At 54.3% G+C, this 16444-nt stretch overlaps 4 protein-coding genes across 4 annotated transcripts; 3 read left to right on the top strand and 1 right to left on the bottom strand.

Moving 5' to 3' along the window:
• The first annotated feature begins 232 nt into the window (after nucleotides 1-232).
• Nucleotides 233-931, top strand: M421DRAFT_422805 (uncharacterized protein). The gene is made up of 3 exons (XM_033593286.1): nucleotides 233-537; nucleotides 590-722; nucleotides 779-931. The coding sequence occupies exons 1-3, from the start codon at nucleotides 388-390 to the stop codon at nucleotides 808-810; spliced, it is 315 nt and encodes a 104-aa protein (XP_033446723.1). The 5' UTR covers nucleotides 233-387; the 3' UTR covers nucleotides 811-931.
• Nucleotides 932-4905: 3974 nt separating this feature from the next.
• Nucleotides 4906-6603, top strand: M421DRAFT_422801 (uncharacterized protein). Its single transcript, XM_033593285.1, has 2 exons — nucleotides 4906-5251; nucleotides 5306-6603. The coding sequence occupies exons 1-2, from the start codon at nucleotides 4929-4931 to the stop codon at nucleotides 6258-6260; spliced, it is 1278 nt and encodes a 425-aa protein (XP_033446722.1). The 5' UTR covers nucleotides 4906-4928; the 3' UTR covers nucleotides 6261-6603.
• Nucleotides 6604-12732: 6129 nt separating this feature from the next.
• M421DRAFT_217117 (uncharacterized protein) lies at nucleotides 12733-13902 on the bottom strand. Its single transcript, XM_033588279.1, has 2 exons — nucleotides 13250-13902; nucleotides 12733-13166 (listed from the first exon to the last, which is right to left on the bottom strand). The coding sequence occupies exons 1-2, from the start codon at nucleotides 13835-13837 to the stop codon at nucleotides 12891-12893; spliced, it is 864 nt and encodes a 287-aa protein (XP_033446721.1). The 5' UTR covers nucleotides 13838-13902; the 3' UTR covers nucleotides 12733-12890.
• Nucleotides 13903-14748: 846 nt separating this feature from the next.
• M421DRAFT_67554 (MOSC domain-containing protein) lies at nucleotides 14749-16157 on the top strand (the record flags this gene model as incomplete). Its single annotated transcript, XM_033596412.1, has 2 exons — nucleotides 14749-15654; nucleotides 15708-16157. The coding sequence occupies 2 exons, from the start codon at nucleotides 14749-14751 to the stop codon at nucleotides 16155-16157; spliced, it is 1356 nt and encodes a 451-aa protein (XP_033446720.1).
• Between the last annotated feature and the right edge of the window lie 287 nt (nucleotides 16158-16444).

Below are 16444 nucleotides of genomic sequence, written 5' to 3'. Positions count from 1 at the left end.
CACATCACCACTAAAGGTCCTCAATAGCCAACACGTACAACACGATACCTATCGTACCTCTACGATGCCGAAGCCTGTGCTGTAGCCGTACTTGCGTACTTGCGCCCTGTTTCATCCACTTCGAAACCCATCGTGCGACAGGGACCCGCAACGGGCAATGCATGAATGATAACACCTCCAAATATCACGATGCATACCTCAAACTGGTGCATCTACGCCACGAAAGAGCAACTTACTACTCGTCGCAACATATAAACAGTGCGTGGGCACTGATCGGTGCGATTCTGCTGTCACGATACTCACCGATTTCACGACCCTAACTCCCGGACCACCACGTACACTGTTCCTTGGAACCCGACAATCGTTACAAGTTACTACTGAGAGAAGATGAGGATTACAATTGAGATCGCGCTTTTGGTAGGGAGTGCGGCGGTCGCGCTTGCGAGCCCTACTGCGTATCCAGACTCAACGTCAGCAAAGCCGAAGGATGATAATAAGGCTCTGGCGGTGAAAGTTACAAGTGTTGGCAGCTGTCCGGTAAGCTCTATGATCTGACATACTGGCACCTGAGTGACTGACAGAGCCATAGATGAGCTGTTGGAATGAGGCCGCTGCAAAGGCTGGCTGCGATCCTAACACGAGCGACGCTTGCTTATGCGGACCGTTCTTCAACGCAGTGACATACTGTACGGCGCAGACGTGCAGTGCGAGTGACAATCTAGGTACGTCGCTCGACCCTGCCTCAAGACTGACCGTTTGCTAATGAGTAACTTCTTAGCCGCATTAAACTTCCTGTCGCCTGCATGCTAGAGGCCCACCACAGGCAAATCACAGCTTCAACTTCAAAAGCCAAGAGTCGGAGGAACCATCGGAGAGATGTACGAGGACGTTCAATAAACACTAGATACCCTGAGGAAATTGATGAATCGCCTTAATTGTGTCACTGTTGTTGAGATGGTAGCCTCCTGGCGAACTCCGCTTGAGCACACTTTTTACTTCTTATAGTACGTACTGTCGAGTATCGGAGGTACATAGGTGCATCGGCCGCAGCTGGGTGTGGCCAGACGCCGTGGCAGATGCCGGATACGAAGGTGAAGCTTGCTGGTGTTCATCGCAAAATATCGGGCAGAATCTAGACTGCGCTAGCACAGCTGTGGCAGTGATCTGTAAACCTGGGGTCTCCACAAAGTCAAACCTTTGGCTACGAGCCGCAGATCGTCATGCAGATGGACAAGCTCCAGAGACCGACTAAAATTGTGACTCGTAAGACTAAAATGAGTTGCGGGTATTGTGCTTGCCGGTCTCAATGCCAAGTCGGGCACCAGGTGCAGAACAGAGACACGCCTACTTGACCATCTGCAGCGTAGTAACTCAATGATTTCTCCGCAGTACCTCCACCACGATTAGCTGACATGAGATCCTGTAAGCGCCTGGAGCTCGCCTTGTAATGGCTGTGTCGTCGTGTACACTTCAGTGTGGTGGGACTCATTTCTAAGCATGCAGATGACGCAAGACAAGTGCAGCGATCACCGCACTGCCAATAAAGAAAGGTCGACTTTGACGGTTGATAGGTGTGACGATCAGTCTCGCTTGAACTGTTGAAGGAGTCGGTGTGTTATCCATTGCGCGAGTCTTGTTCAAACTGGGGGCGTGGGGTAAACACTGGAGAAAGGGAACACAACTTCCAGCAATCAAGACATCGTAATGTGATCAGCACAGGGTGAGATCACTGATAGCTCGATGCAAGCTTGTGTTGGTGTTGGTGCTGGTGTTAGTACCGGGTAGATGTTGCTCTTCGGCCGTGCGGATTGCGCAGCCTGATACTGATTCACATGCTAGGAGGTAATAGGTAGCGGACTCCGATTTGAGTTTGTTGCTTCGATGCTGGCTTGTGATGATAAATCGGAATTGTTTGGTGCGTCATTGCTGTTTTGGATAATCGGTCTGCTTCACCGAGGTAAGTTTCGGGTGCAGACTCGTACCTGGTACTAATGCCGTACTGCCGTACCTGTTTCACCACAGGTGGTATCTGTGTGACTTGGCGGTTCCCTCAAGCTTCTCGAAGGTCGTGGGGTAACATACAGGCTCATGGGACGACATCAAGTCTGGCAGGGAAACGTTGGTTGAGAGGATCATTCGTGCCGTCTTAAGGGTCTGATGTCATGCCGCTGTCGCCGAGCATTGATGGCTACTTCTTTCGCCTCATATCGGGCCTTCGAACACGTTTCACGGTCATGATGCGGGGCCCCAGAGAGGCTCGACCGATGACACCAGCATTGATTGAGGCTGGAAAAGGTCCCTTTGAGCGCACGACGCGTTTCTTCGGCTGCACGGCAGGCGTCGGCATGATGCATCGCAGTGCGATCTGCGAATCGGTGATTACTGAGGAGTCGTAATCATGACGATGCGCTCTGGTCGTGTCAGGAGATGTGTTGGGCGGAGAGCTTGCAGAACTTTCTCTGCAGCGGGGTCTCGTTGAATCAACAGATCGTTGACTACCCCCAGCGCAGTAAAGTGCTCCGGTGAGAGCACAGGTGTCGCGTTTGGAGATTAGGCCTGTGGTCCCAGCGTGCAGACGAAACTGCTCGGCCGTCGCAGCAGCTAGCTTGATGCGAGCGACCTCAAGCATGATAAGAAGGGTCGTGATAGAGGCGCAGCGTTCGGCTGGGTACCTGCAGCTGGCCTGCAAGAGGACTGTACCGTGGCGCAACCACCGTAGCAGGCGTCTCCACTGTTACCGCACGGTGCTGCCCGAGATTCTCCGAACACGTGCAAAGGGCAGTGGATGTCGTTTGCGGGCGAGTAAATTTTTGCTGTGGCAGTAGTGTCAGCGGCGGCTGCCCCGAACAATCTCCAAACTTCTGCCATGGGTGCTAGCCACAAAGCGGGGCGGGCTATCGACGGGCTGGGAGCGATGTTAAGAATTTGTAGAGCAATGATGATAATAATAGCGGACCCTCGCACTCAAGAATTCCCAATGCGCCGAGAATCCTACCACACTGTGTTGACGTGCACTCGAGGGTGGAACAAAAAAGTCTTAAGTCTCGATGCTTGAGGTCATCGTCATACGTCGGGGTGCAGCGCTCAGGGGACACCTGGCAGTGCCCTGGAGATCACCCTGTGACAGCTGGCAGGGGTCACCCCACCAAGATATCGAGAGTGGAAAGAGCGAATGGCGCTCCGCAAGGGCTGATATGAGCAAAGATAGAGGGAGTGAGGGCTTCGCCTGCGCCGCCTGTTGGCTGCAGTGATGCAGGCTGCAGGCTGCAGTTTGCGTGCTTTTTGAAAACTGGACTAATGTCTAGAAGAGCGCAGTGCTGCCCTCTTTCACCGACTCGTGCTGCATTCGCAGTGCAACGCGGATACATGCATCGACTGCGGGCTGGAGTGGGCAGGCGCATTGACTTGGTTCGATGAGCTCCTAGCCAGCAGCTGTGATATGATGATGGTCTGCTGATATTGCCTTCATTGGCAGTGAATTGCGTGTCACCGCTCGAAAGAATGCTCCTTCGAGACTCACATACCCCAGATTCATCCCCCACGGGACACGGAGTCCTTTACCAGGCCCTGCGGCAGTGCAACGCACCCAGAGCACCTGGAGACCATTAGCTATGCGTAGAGAGCCCATAATTGGTCGTCTCACATGACCAATAACTCAGAGATGTGATATCCTGTCGAGCCGCTGAGTGTGATCGCCAGTATCATCCCACGACCCGGTGAATTTGTGTGGTCCACTTCGAAGAGGTCTCTGGCATCGTGGTCGAAGAGAGGTGTGTCTCGCCTGCCATCGTGCAGGTGAGTACGTGGTCGTGGGGCTGAGGTCCCTCTCTTGAGCTGCTTGCCTGCCAGTTTCTCCACTCAGAAGTCATGATCAGCATGATCGTGGCACCGTGGCAGTTGCTCTGGTCTCACGTCCTGCCTGATCAGTAGAATGCACAACAACATGCCAGGCGCAAGGGCGACAGACACCGCAAGAAGCGCATGAAGCAGACAGGCGCCGTGATCGTGACGTCCTAGAATAACGTCAACAGGCAGGTGTGACGACTCAGTAATGAATGGCTGCTCTTATCTCTGCACTCCAGCGCAGCGGGGCTCCTCATATTCTCCAGACACTCCCTCCCCCATGCTTCTCCGTATCTTTTTTTGTCCTGTCATCCGGCGTGATCACATCACCTCTGCACTGCACAGTTACACGCACAACTGCCGCCAGCTCACGTACGCTGCTCAGTGCTTCGCTGGCCCTCACAAGACGGGCCCCCGCTGCCTTATTGCTGCTTCACGTTCTGCCGTCTCCACAGACAGCCTCACCAGAGCGACCACTGCAATCCGTGACCAATCGTGGTGCGCTCGCCGACCTTCACCGCTGGGCCAGCAATAAGAATTTGCAGCAAATTTGCAGGCCTTTGCCGACAAATTCGCAACTCCACCACCAGCATCGTGAGTGCGGAGATCGAGGCAGGCGCATTCCGCTCTTGCAAGGAACGGTCTTTTAGCTGGGCCAGCCAGGAACGGCGATCACCTTTTTCCCGCCTCGCTTCACTGCGCCGACCCTGCACAGGCTTCAGTGGACGGAAAAGCGCAAAGGCAGCCAGACGCACGCCATCGCTCCGACGCGCCATCGCCGACGCACGCCCGTTCCAGCAGGTCCCTGCGCCAGACAACTGCGCTCCGCACAGTGACTGGGGGCGCCACTAGCTGATACGTTTTTGACTCGGCACACCTTTCAGGTAGCCAAGCCGAGTGGAGCAGTCCGCCCCGTGTCTTTCTTCGATTCCGGCAGATCCTCGTCAGCACAGGCCTGCTTCAGCGCTGCTTAGCCACCGACCCCCACACGCACAATCCCGCCAACCTTTTGTTCTTATACCCTCCGACGCCCCAGCCATACCCCCCTTCCCCAACTTTCACACGCCGCCTCTGGTGCTAATCACATGCAATCCTACAATCTGTCCAGCGTACTAAATCCAGACACCTCCTCGCAACAATCAACAATTACACCAGCCTCGACACAGCCGTCCTCGTCCATGGCTACTGCTACAGTGAGCCTCATGGCTCCCCTCCTGCAGCAGCAACAGTCTCAGGAAGAGCCGCGCCAGGACCTGCCGCGCCCTTACAAGTGCCCTCTTTGTGACAAGGCCTTCCACCGTCTAGAGCACCAGACCCGTCACATCCGCACCCACACCGGAGAGAAGCCCCATGCCTGCACTTTCCCGGGTTGCACAAAACGTTTCTCTCGCTCAGACGAACTCACCAGGTAAGCACTTCACTTCTTCAAGGTATCTTTGTATCTTTTATTAACAATCTCCAGGCACTCGAGGATTCACAATAACCCCAACTCAAGAAGGGGCAAGGGTCAGCACGCTGCTGCCCACCAGGCTGCTGTCGCCGCCGTTCAGGCAGGTCTTGTCGAGCCTGGCTCTGCCCTTGCCCACATGATGGCTCCTCCTCCACCAAAAACCATCTCTCGCAGTGCGCCTGGCTCAGCAATTGGCTCGCCCAATGTATCGCCTCCTCACTCATTCTCTAACTACTCACCCAATGTTGGCAACGACTTGGCTGCCTACCGCCACGGCGGCCTCAGCAGCAACAGCAGCCCTAACGGCATGTCAAGAAACATGGATTTGCTCGCGGACGCGGCTTCGAGACTCGAGAACCGCCACGGACACCACTCTCACTCAAGTCGTCACCACCTCACTAGCCACGGATACCATCCGTACAGCAACCACCGCCTCCCTGGCCTTTCCCAGTATGCCTACTCTTCACAGCCAATGTCGAGGTCGCATTCCCACGAGGACGATGACCCGTATTCGCACAGAATGACGAAGCGGTCGCGACCGGGTTCGCCGATGTCCACAGCACCGCCTTCGCCGACATTCTCCCATGACTCTGCTAGCCCCACCCCCGACCACACTCCCCTCGCGACACCAGCTCATTCGCCCCGACTTCGACCGCACGGATTCAACGACCTCCAGTTACCTCATCTGCGCCACCTGAGTCTCAACCAGAACTATGTCCCTGCGCTTGCACCTATGGAGCCGCAGACAGATCGCGAAGCTCCCTACGTTCCTAGCGCATCATCTGGACTTAGGATCGGCGACATCATCTCAAAACCTGAAGGTGCGCAGCGCAAACTTCCTGTTCCTCAGGTCCCCAAGGTCGCTGTGCAGGATCTTCTCAACGGCCCCACAAATAGTGGTTTCTCTTCCGGCAACTCCTCAGCAACACCCTCGATAGCTGGCGAGGACCTTGCACACCGCACATAAATTTTCCCTTACCACTGCATGGAACGGCGCATGGGTAGCATTGCATGAATTTTGGATTAGCGAGCGTTCTACGCAATCATAGATGGACTAATGAGGGGTTCAACCCGCGGAATACCACGACTTCAGTTCTCGAACTCAGATCTCCAACAACATAGACTTTCAGATTTTCTTTTGTCGAATTCAATACCCCAGGAATCCTCGCGATCCCAGTCTTGTATTCTTCTTCCACTCAATTTTGCTTTTGGCCTGCCGCCGGGCGTACGGGGTACGCTTGTTTATTGGCAGGTTACTGGTTAGACAACAAACCAACGCCTAGCGCGTAATCGAAACTCATACATTCCACTCTTATTAGCTGCCTATTACGAGATCATGCTTTGCCCGTGACGTGATTGAGGTTCCAAGTGATGCAAAGAGGATTGGGAGCAGGGAACTGCTACGCAATAAATATGCAATACAGGATTTCGGGTGAGCATCCACTCCCAACCTGGCCTCAAGAGGACCATGGTAGCACATTGAATTTCTCATCTCCCCCGCACTACGAAAAGAAAGGCTACAGCACCCGTGAGGAGAGCATCACACATCACACATCACGACTATTTCTCCGCACTTGACACGTCCATCCCGTGGTTATGCGCCCATTTTCCCACGCGTTGTCTCAGCCCGGGATAAGATGCGGTGAAGGTCATGCACGACGCCCACAATGTTTCAGTCGTCCGCGGTGCAACCACACCCACACTGTTTCTGTCCTGCCCACATTCCTTAGGCGATAAGCCCACGGCTCCACAATCGTGATCTCCGCATTTCGCGGATATTCGGACGAGTGACTGATATGTTGGCGCTGTTGGCGCAAGAATTTCTACCAGCAAGTGCGCTGGGAATTTACCACTTCCGAACTCGGCAGGTATCATTTCCCACGATGGTGAGACCCCTGCTGTCGCTCTATCGAGTTTGCACTTATCATTTCTTTTGCCTTTTGCTATTTTGGGCCATTTGGCGAACTGATTCTGACTCCCTCGCTCGGTATTCATCGGGCTTGAGGCGGCCCCTGGTCTGTCCTGCGCTTTGTTTGTCCAGATCAGGACCGAACGTGTTCTGCGGCGCTCCTTCATTTGACGGGTACCCAGAGATGCCCGTAGCTGCACCCCAGACTGGAGCGCAGCAGTACTGGCGCTCCCCACATTCCGATCTATGAGCGGCACAACGACTTTGATGGCAAATCGGTAGGCAGAGCGGCAGGTTTCTCCGCCTTTCGTCACTTCGAAGGTTGTCGGCCCGGCAGCTGCGGCCGCCGCCCTGCGTCTGTGATTGTTGCCAAACCAAACAATCGCAAGACCAACAAACATCCCGTCGTCTCTACCGGTATCGCGACTTGCAACACACGCTTGAGAATTGAGCTTCACGTGCTAGTGTGGTTGAGTACCTGGGAGCGATACCCAAATCTGTCATTCGTGATGGGCCCTGGCAGGGCCACATAGAACGCCAATCTAATGAGACAAAAGACGCCGTCCAATAGCTTGGACTCGTGGATCCTCACTTTCCTTGCGGGCCTTTGAAGACAACAGATAAGCAGAATTCCACCATCCAGGCTACTTCTCAGCCGCCCCATAGCGAGACAGACAATCTTTCCATGAATCCAGATACCTAGTGTGAGTTCCTTGTTGACTCGTTCGTCTAGCGAGCTTCTAGACGCATCCGCTTTCGTACAGCGCAAATCCTCCTCCGACTGTGGGGTCTCCACACTTAGCTGCGACTTTCCATGTTCGGAAATGCGTGCGGATAAGGCTGGCCAAAGCTCGCCGCTCCACTGATCGTGGCACCATATTGGGGGACGAAGATACTCCGGGCGAAATTGCACCAGTGAGAAGAGGGGCGGACTGTGGAGGTAGACAGACAAGGCCCAGGAGGCTCTGCGCCTGGACTTCCAGATGCGGCTAAGGATCCGCATCGTGAGATTGTCCATCACATGAGGCTCATGACATGTGGGCAGGTTACAACGTTGGCATTATACCGATCGCTTGCGCTTGACCAGGGCTGTGATCCCTTGCGACGTTATTGTGAAAGTGTTATCTCTCCGACGATGCTTCAATGCAATCTGCCTCAAGTAGGTACCTAATGAGCCGTCAATTCACCCGCGATATTCAAATCAACATCCGCTCGTCCTCCGCTTCGGTGGAGCATCTGAAAACGTCTAGCGACATCATACGGCTTTGTTCAACCACCTTCCGCATGACACTTTGAGATGTCAACCCCGCCTTTGCAGATGGCGGAATCTGGTGCAACGGCTCTCATCTAAATCCAACGTCGCGTACCAGGCGGCTGGTATCCTCAGCCGATGTTTTAATATCCAGGTTGCTCATCATCAATCTATTTTGTTGATCTGCTAGACAGCCGCAAAGGGTGTTGCCCCTGCATCATGGCGAAAAGCTTGCCCACCACTGCACTGGCCGCGGGTTCACCATAGAGATTGAAACACTGCAATTTTATCATGACCGCATCCTCAACATGCATTAGCAAACCTCTCTGCGTGCCTACTGCACTGGGCCACACATCCGGTACTACTCGATAGCGGCCGTAACGTCCGGAGTCACTCCTGTCGCAATCAATAGGCTTGTCTTGACGAACCTGAACAGGACAATGTCATAAGCACACGCTTTCACATGCGGCGCAGAACAATGCTTCGGAATGCTAACGAGGCACGCTCGGCATCATGAGTAGAAATTACGATTCAATTGAACCCTTTGTGGGCGGGATGTAAACGCCACACCAGCAGAGTTCCATATCGTTTTCCGCACAGCACCGATAGCCTATCGTTCAGATGACGACCAGCTCACTGGATCAAGGGACATCAAATCTAGCGAATCTGATCTCCAAGAATCACGCTGCATGACAGCTATATGTATCAGTGCTCGCCCAAGTCAACACTCGAACACGCAAAATAATCATCAGAGCATCACACTCAGTTTAGACATCATCGTTGAGACGTACCTGCGTCACTCCTTCACATGCCAGCATGTGAATTTACTCCCCCTACGCCCGCCCAAAACTGCCTTCCGTCCTCCTTGGCTACCCCAGACAAGTCGACTCTAACCTGTTTAGCTAATTAGCCGCGGCCGTACGGACCGGCAAATATCCAGTCACAGCGTGTGCAAACTCGACACCGCAAAGCCTCAGACCCTGCTTCACGAAAATCCGCCGGAACCTCAGGTGTCTGAGGTCCGGTACTTTGCCCGAGGTCACCTCGCGCCGAGCTTATGCGGAAAAATACACGGCGCGCGGTACCTACTCGGTCCCGGCTGGACTTTGATTGATGTGTTTCAGCTCGATGCAGAGCTGACGTCGCATCGTGGCTCTTTGAGACGTGTGGAGGAGCCACTGGGGAAACGTGGTCCGTTTTTCCGCTTCAATGAAGTTCCGGCGGCGTAGAAGAAAGGCCGCCATGTGGAGATTCGGAAAAACTCGTGTTCGTGGCCCAGGGGACAAGATTGCAACGCCTGGGGAGGGAACATGCACGTGCTTGAGAGGTGCGCTGTAGAAAGCAAACTTGCTTTCCGGGGGGGGGGGTCTCAAATGGGGCACGGGAAACATGGCGGCGAGTCGGCCGCGTGGCCCATGTACTGCTGCTTTGCATTGGGTTTGCACTGCGAAACGCACAGCAAAGAGCTTCTATGTGGTTTGATAGGAGCAAGCTAATTTACCAGTAATGACCAACCAAATCACGACATCATAGGCTCGACGACCGCGGATCTTGAGAAAGGCCACTCAGCGACAGTACTGAGGCGCTTATCGAGCATCGTGGCCGAGCCAGCTCCAACACTGACACAAGTGATATCCGCGACAACCTCATCAGCCAGCATTATCGCTAGCTTCGACAATACACCCTCCTCTCCCTCGATCACGTCATCTAGTCTGACATCATTCTTCTTCTCCTCTTCGTCCCAATTGTACCATCGCAGTATCACGCCAGTCCCGACGTCGCCATCTCAAAAGTTGTCATCTCCAATCACTCCCCTTTCCACCAGCTGCCCAAGACGACCCTCGTCTGCGGAACGCTCTAGATCTCGATGTCTCGATGCAATAAGCCTGATCGGCTGGCAACCCGATCACCATTCACAACCGTGGGGCGAGCATCGCGACTCAGTCGACAACGCAGCGGCTAGCACGGCCTCTTCCGTGGAAGCAGACCCGTGGCGCACGCCGGGTAGGGCAGAGCATGACGTGACGTGTGGGGTAAGCGGGCACAGTACCAGCTCCAAGGCTGATGTTGTCTGGGGACGCGTCAAGTTCTTGTTGGCAGGCCCGATTGCGAAAGACCACGAAGGAGTCAGAGTGAGCATCCAGGGTTGCGGAGGGAAGGTAGACCGCTGGAATGAGGTGGGTAGGTGGCGCTGCTGTTTCGTGCTGTGAGGGGACGTGTGTCGCCCTGTGGAGATGTGTGATGTGTCTCGGCAGAGTGCCGATACCTACAACCACGGCCAAGACTGCGAGTGTCGATGTTGGAATAGTAGACTAGCAATGGAATCCATCGCATACTGTCGGCTCTCCGCGAGCAGCGCGTCTAGACGGTCACGAACGAGAATCACCTCGTCGCGAAACTTGCAACAGTCTTCAAGGATTCAAGTGCTTTGACACTGCATATTCGATCAAGCCTAATGCCTATTTGCATGCCAAATTGGTGCTGTAGTGTCAATACTCTGACTACCTCCAGGCCAGACAATCGGCTTGTAATCTCATGACTACTACTGCAAACGCATGTTTTGGATCATATACTTACAGCACGGACTGTGCATCCTATCCCTAGGCATAGCACACGACTATGAAGATTTCCACGCATCTGCAGCGCAGCTACAGTGGACCATCATAGTTTCAGACCTGGCACTACTGAGTTAGCAGTCAAAGCCACTCTTATCTTGCAGAGCAGTCAAATACGCTCAACTCTACACTTGTGCTCTTGTGACGAATGAAAGCTTCCAGTCATAGCTTCGCGTCTCCACTGACACTTCCATCTTGTTTGTCTTGCACAAACCAGCATCCACCATCAATACAACCCCTTCCAACCCAACCCATATGAAAAGCGCGCTGTGACAAGAAACACAATGTTCTAGTTCCCATCACTCATAACGAGACGCATGCTCAAGCAGACCGCCCTAGTATGCACGCCAGCCATCTAAATATCACGGCAGAAAGTACTTCATTTCGACCTGATCTTTTCGGTCGAGGTCACGGTGAGCACATCGACCTTAGTCCGAGACCAGGTACACGGGTTGTGGCATGTTTGTCTCATCATCTACCAGAGTGTCGCGCATCCACTACGCTCACAGCACATATGACCCATGTGAGTAGGTGCTGCGTATAGGGGTCCATATTGCGTATGGCGAGTGCGTGAAAAGTATTGCGTCGCACATCTCTCGTTCTATGATCTATGATTGAACGTTATTTTGTTGAGAAAGAATGCAGAATGCTTTTGGAACGTAATACCTCGTGGCACGCAGAGAACATGCTTTTCGTGGAGTAAGTGTGAAAGCCGAGAAAACGCAGATTTCATAAGGTTGATGTGAGCTTCACTCGAGTGCGTTCAGCGCCTGTTTTCTCCATATGTGATTGGTCGTGAGACGTGTTGAGGAATACTTGCATTGTGCTTTTTGAAAAGAGACAACTGGTGACATGCCATTGCACGCAGCGAATGAGGCGGTGTGTCACGGCAGATACTCGGAGGGAAGTTGGCTGTCGAGTGAGCAGAGAGGCAGCATCTTGATTAGGATCGCCCTTTGTCGCAGCAAGAGTGTGTGTCTGTATGGCTGTGATGTGGAGATAGGCGCTCGCCGGCGCAGCAGGCGTTACGCCTCACTCCCTATCAAGCACCTTGCGTGCCTCCCCGCGGGGAGACGGCGGAATAGCAGCCTATGATTCCTCCACACATTTCATCTAGACCAAACGACCACCCAAGCTCTTCCTGCTTGGAGCGCGGAGCGGAAATACGCACATGACCATTTTCCTCAACCCCCACGACCCTACCCCACTTCCCCTATATCACTGCAGGTATGATCCGCCACGCGCATGCATTTCATCCACTTATCCAAAAGGAGACAGACTGTGGTCCTGTTGGTCCCGGTGGTCTGGGTCGCGGAGCGTACTCCCCGAACCTTGTCCGTGGCGTACAACCATCCAAGCCCTTGGGCTTTGCACGTGAACGTCTGCGACAGGAGAGGAAGGAGCATGCTCAACGTAGTCATTGGTGTCGACACAGTTGCGGTAACAGTGCGACTATGGCTGAAATGGTCGACAGTAGCACGAAGCTAACAGTCTCGCTGACGTGAGGGTTGGTCGCGCATACTGGCGGTGTGGCAGAGCCGTGTTGGAGGCGATCAATATGGGATCTGGGGTATGCACCCCACACGGGCACATGTTGGCTGCTGGCAACACGTCATCGGTGTGGACGTGCGATCTCATCAGCTTGAACAGGTCTCTGTCAGCTGCTAAATTTGGAGGCACATCTCCAAGGGAGATGTACAGTTGCTTACCCGGCTCTCCCGGTCACGGCGTAGGGTAGAATGCATGGGCGGCACAACGACCCTTTCGCAGGATTGCGGTCGTTCATGCAGAAGACACCCTGGGCAAGACGTGCTCAGCCTTTCATACTGTCGAGACTCGCTGGACCTTCGCAGTGCGTCCTTCTGAGCCAGGATCTTTTCGCACGTCAACGTCGTTATTAGGCGCGTCATCGATCAGAAGTCCCTCGGCTGCGACACCATCGTCCTCGATCCAGCCGTAGACCTCGTCCGAGTCTGGTTCTTGAGCTACGGTCTCGTCGACCTCGTCGAACGTCCGCTTGGGTCGCCCTGCTTGGATTGGAAGCACCGTAGTTGTGGCCGCATCGTCTGTGGTAATGTTGATGTCGCACAGTCCATACTAAGACGAGTTAGTAAGAAATGGCAATCTCTGGCCTGGCGCATCGATGCACGCGCCGACTGGCTGGATCGCGATAGACTTACACGCTCGATAGCGAAGGGCACCACGTTGCCCACCCCACCCTCGTCGGCTAGGGCCACACCATTGAGTTTGACCAGGCCAGCGAATCTGGTTTTCTGCAATCTATCTGCGTCGACCTTATCTTGCGCCTTTGCCTGGTGTGGAACCCAGTCTCTGAACAAGAGCAGGCATGTTGAAACGCCGTTCTCCCACTCGATACCAGTGATAGCTGGTACCAGCAGTGCTCGAGAGACTCCTCGTATGCGGGTGATGGTTTGGCATGTGATCACCAGGGCGATGTCGTGCAGTGCCGCAAACTTCGTGAATGTCGCAATCATGTCGTTGATGACTGCATATCTGCGCCCCGCAGCCCACTTTGACTGGTCCGTCTTGTTTTTCACGCGGTCGTCGGTGTTGCGCGGATATGCGTTGTCGATGAGGGTGGACAGTGAGTCAACCACGACAAGACTCGCGCTCGAGTGGGGAAAGGACGCAGGCAGATGCATGAACAATGCCAGAACATGCGCGAGCGTCGGCGCAGCGAGGTGATGGAAGTGGCTTCGCAGTGCATCTGGCGGGGGTTCAGACGAACAGCCAGTCCGTGAGAGCATGTCGTGAAGGCGCTGGGGCACGAGCGGCGCACATGCAGCATCTGGTGGTTGTCAGCAGTTGACAAAGCGATTGCACATGTCCCTCCATACCGAGCCAGTACACGTGCTGCCCCTCATACAGAGCGTTGGCGGCAGCTTGCAGGAGCAGCGACGTTTTTCCTGCACCAGGGGGCCCGTACACTTCCGTCACTTTCCCTCGCGCATATCCGCCTGCGACATCGAGTCCGGGCAGGCTGGACGGCGCGAGGAGCTTGTCGAGCTGCGTGAGGCCGGTCGGCACAGTGCGGGCGCCGCGCGCACTGTGGCTCTGGAGCGCTTGGGAGGCTGAGACTGTGGGCAGTCTGTCTGCGCTCGCGTCAGTCGCAGCAATTGTGTACCATGGAGCCTGCACGCACGCGAAGACGCCCGGGGTGCGGCGTGTTTGTCGGTCATTGTGGGACCTTGCGAGCTAGTCTCGTGGCCTAGAGACGCTGAACATCATGCAACGCGTCCAGTTTCTGTGTCGCCGGCGCGTGCAGGCTTGGTGAGCAGCGTCAGCGTCATGTTGCGGCTCAAGTCGGTGCGTCCAGAGCGCGCTGTCACGCGAGCAAGCGCAAGCGGCCAACAGCGGGCGCTGACTCGCCTCGATCCTTGTCTCCTTCCGCATTCAAGCGTGCCAAGTCAACACCAGCACCGCCTCGAATCCATATCGCTGAAGCCACATCGTCAAAATACGATAGGGGCACGATATAAGTCGACGTCGTTCGCAGTTGCATTGGAAAGGTGTTGCCTCGACATGCGCCGACCGTCAATATCGAACAACCTCAGCCCCACCTCGCGTGAGCTTCCAGCTCAGTACCACAACAATAATGGCGTTCGACGACACCCCTATCAGGGATTCTGAACGGGAGCATACCTTCACCAGTCTCCTCATGGACTGGGCGATAGCTAAAGCTGGCATCGAAGCTACACCAAAAACAGTCATTTACACCATACTGATCACCTTGTCGCCGTTCATCCTCATTGCTCTGTTCGCCCTCTCGCAGCGTGACAGGCCTGTGCCGCCACCGGCAGGATGCAGGAAACTTGGTGTGCGGGGTCGTGGCAATTTCGAGGACCAGTATTCCAAGAAGTACGCCAAAGGTGCTGATGCCACCAAGGAGCAGCCATGGACGGTCAAAGCGTTGTTTGTTTACCCTTTGAAGTCCGCTGGACCCGTCGAACTTGACAAGAGCGAGGTGCTCCGTACTGGGCTGAAGTACGACCGTCAGTTCACTCTCGGACAGTATGTGACGAGCATGCCAGGTCTGGATGGGAAAGTCACGAGCGAATGGCAGTTCTGCACACAGCGCAAATTTCCTCGCCTGGCCAAGGTCGAGACAGAGATTTGGGTCCCAGATCCATCTGCGCCTGGATACAAAGAAGATGGCGAATGGGTCAAGAGTGAGGGATGTCTGGTGATACGCTTTCCCTTCTCACAAGACACCGACTTTTCTCTTCAAGGTCTCCAGGCCTGGGGCAAGATTCTTGCTGCACAAATGGCCGGCAAGTCAGAGCCAATGTTGGAATTCCGAGTGCCTTTCAACCCGTCCCAAGAGCGTATCAAGAGCAAGGGCTACAAGAGCGAGACACTGCGTATCTGGAAGGACTCACCAGTAGCCTTGAACATGGGCCCTGAAGTTGACCCGGAGATGCTGGCGAAGCTGAAGTACACCATTGGCACCACCAATCCCGTCACTCTGTTCAGGATTGATACGAATAAGTTCCGCGAGGTCTACAAGTGCGCGCCGAAGAAAGAAGATGTAGGCTTTCAGGCAGCTATTGGCATGCAGGATTCGGTAAGCCTTATTTGGTTTAAGCTCAAGATGCCGGCACCTAACGCATCGAACAGTACCCCGTGCATATCTTGAACCTCGCCTCTGTCCACGATGTCGCCAGCAAACTACCCAGAGACATGAACGACGTAAACACTATGTGGAAAATTCCAACTGTCAACGCCCTCCGCTACCGAGCCAACATCTACTTCACCGGCCCACCAGCATTCCACGAAGACAACTGGATCAGGACGAAAATTGGATCAACAAATTACCATATCTCTTGCCGCACCACACGCTGCAAGCTGCCAAACGTGGACCCTGAGACTGGCAAGGCTGATCCAAACGAGCCACTAACTACGATGCGCAAGTACAGAGTGATTGACGAGGGAAGCAAGAACGCAGTCTTGGGTATGCAAGTCACGCCATTAGAGGCCGGAGAGGTAAAGGTTGGCGACATAATTGAGGTGCTTGAGACGGGAAGTCACTACTTTCTTGCTGGGGAGGGAGAGAAGGTTATAGGATAGAGGCCACACTTGCACTAGAACCAAACGTGTGAAGTAATTAACTTAATCGAACGCTACAGACTCCCTCCTCCGCCCCTGCATTCACACACCAATATCTAGGTATCAGTGATCAGACATTCGTCCCTCCCCCCGCGATTCTGAGCATGTCCAGTACACAATCAGTTTGCCGAACGTCAATTTGTCGTCAAACCGCCATTCCAAGTTCCTGCAGAAAGTCAGAAAGCTCCACTACCCACAGCGTTTCATATGACAACCCGCCCGGGCAATCTCAGCATCCTGCTACACTA

This window comes from Didymella exigua (genome assembly GCF_010094145.1).
Source record: "Didymella exigua CBS 183.55 unplaced genomic scaffold M421scaffold_22, whole genome shotgun sequence".
NCBI classification, from domain to species: Eukaryota; Fungi; Ascomycota; class Dothideomycetes; order Pleosporales; family Didymellaceae; genus Didymella; species Didymella exigua.
Note: the sequence above shows the minus strand (reverse complement) of the source record. Positions and strands in the feature narration are given on the sequence as shown.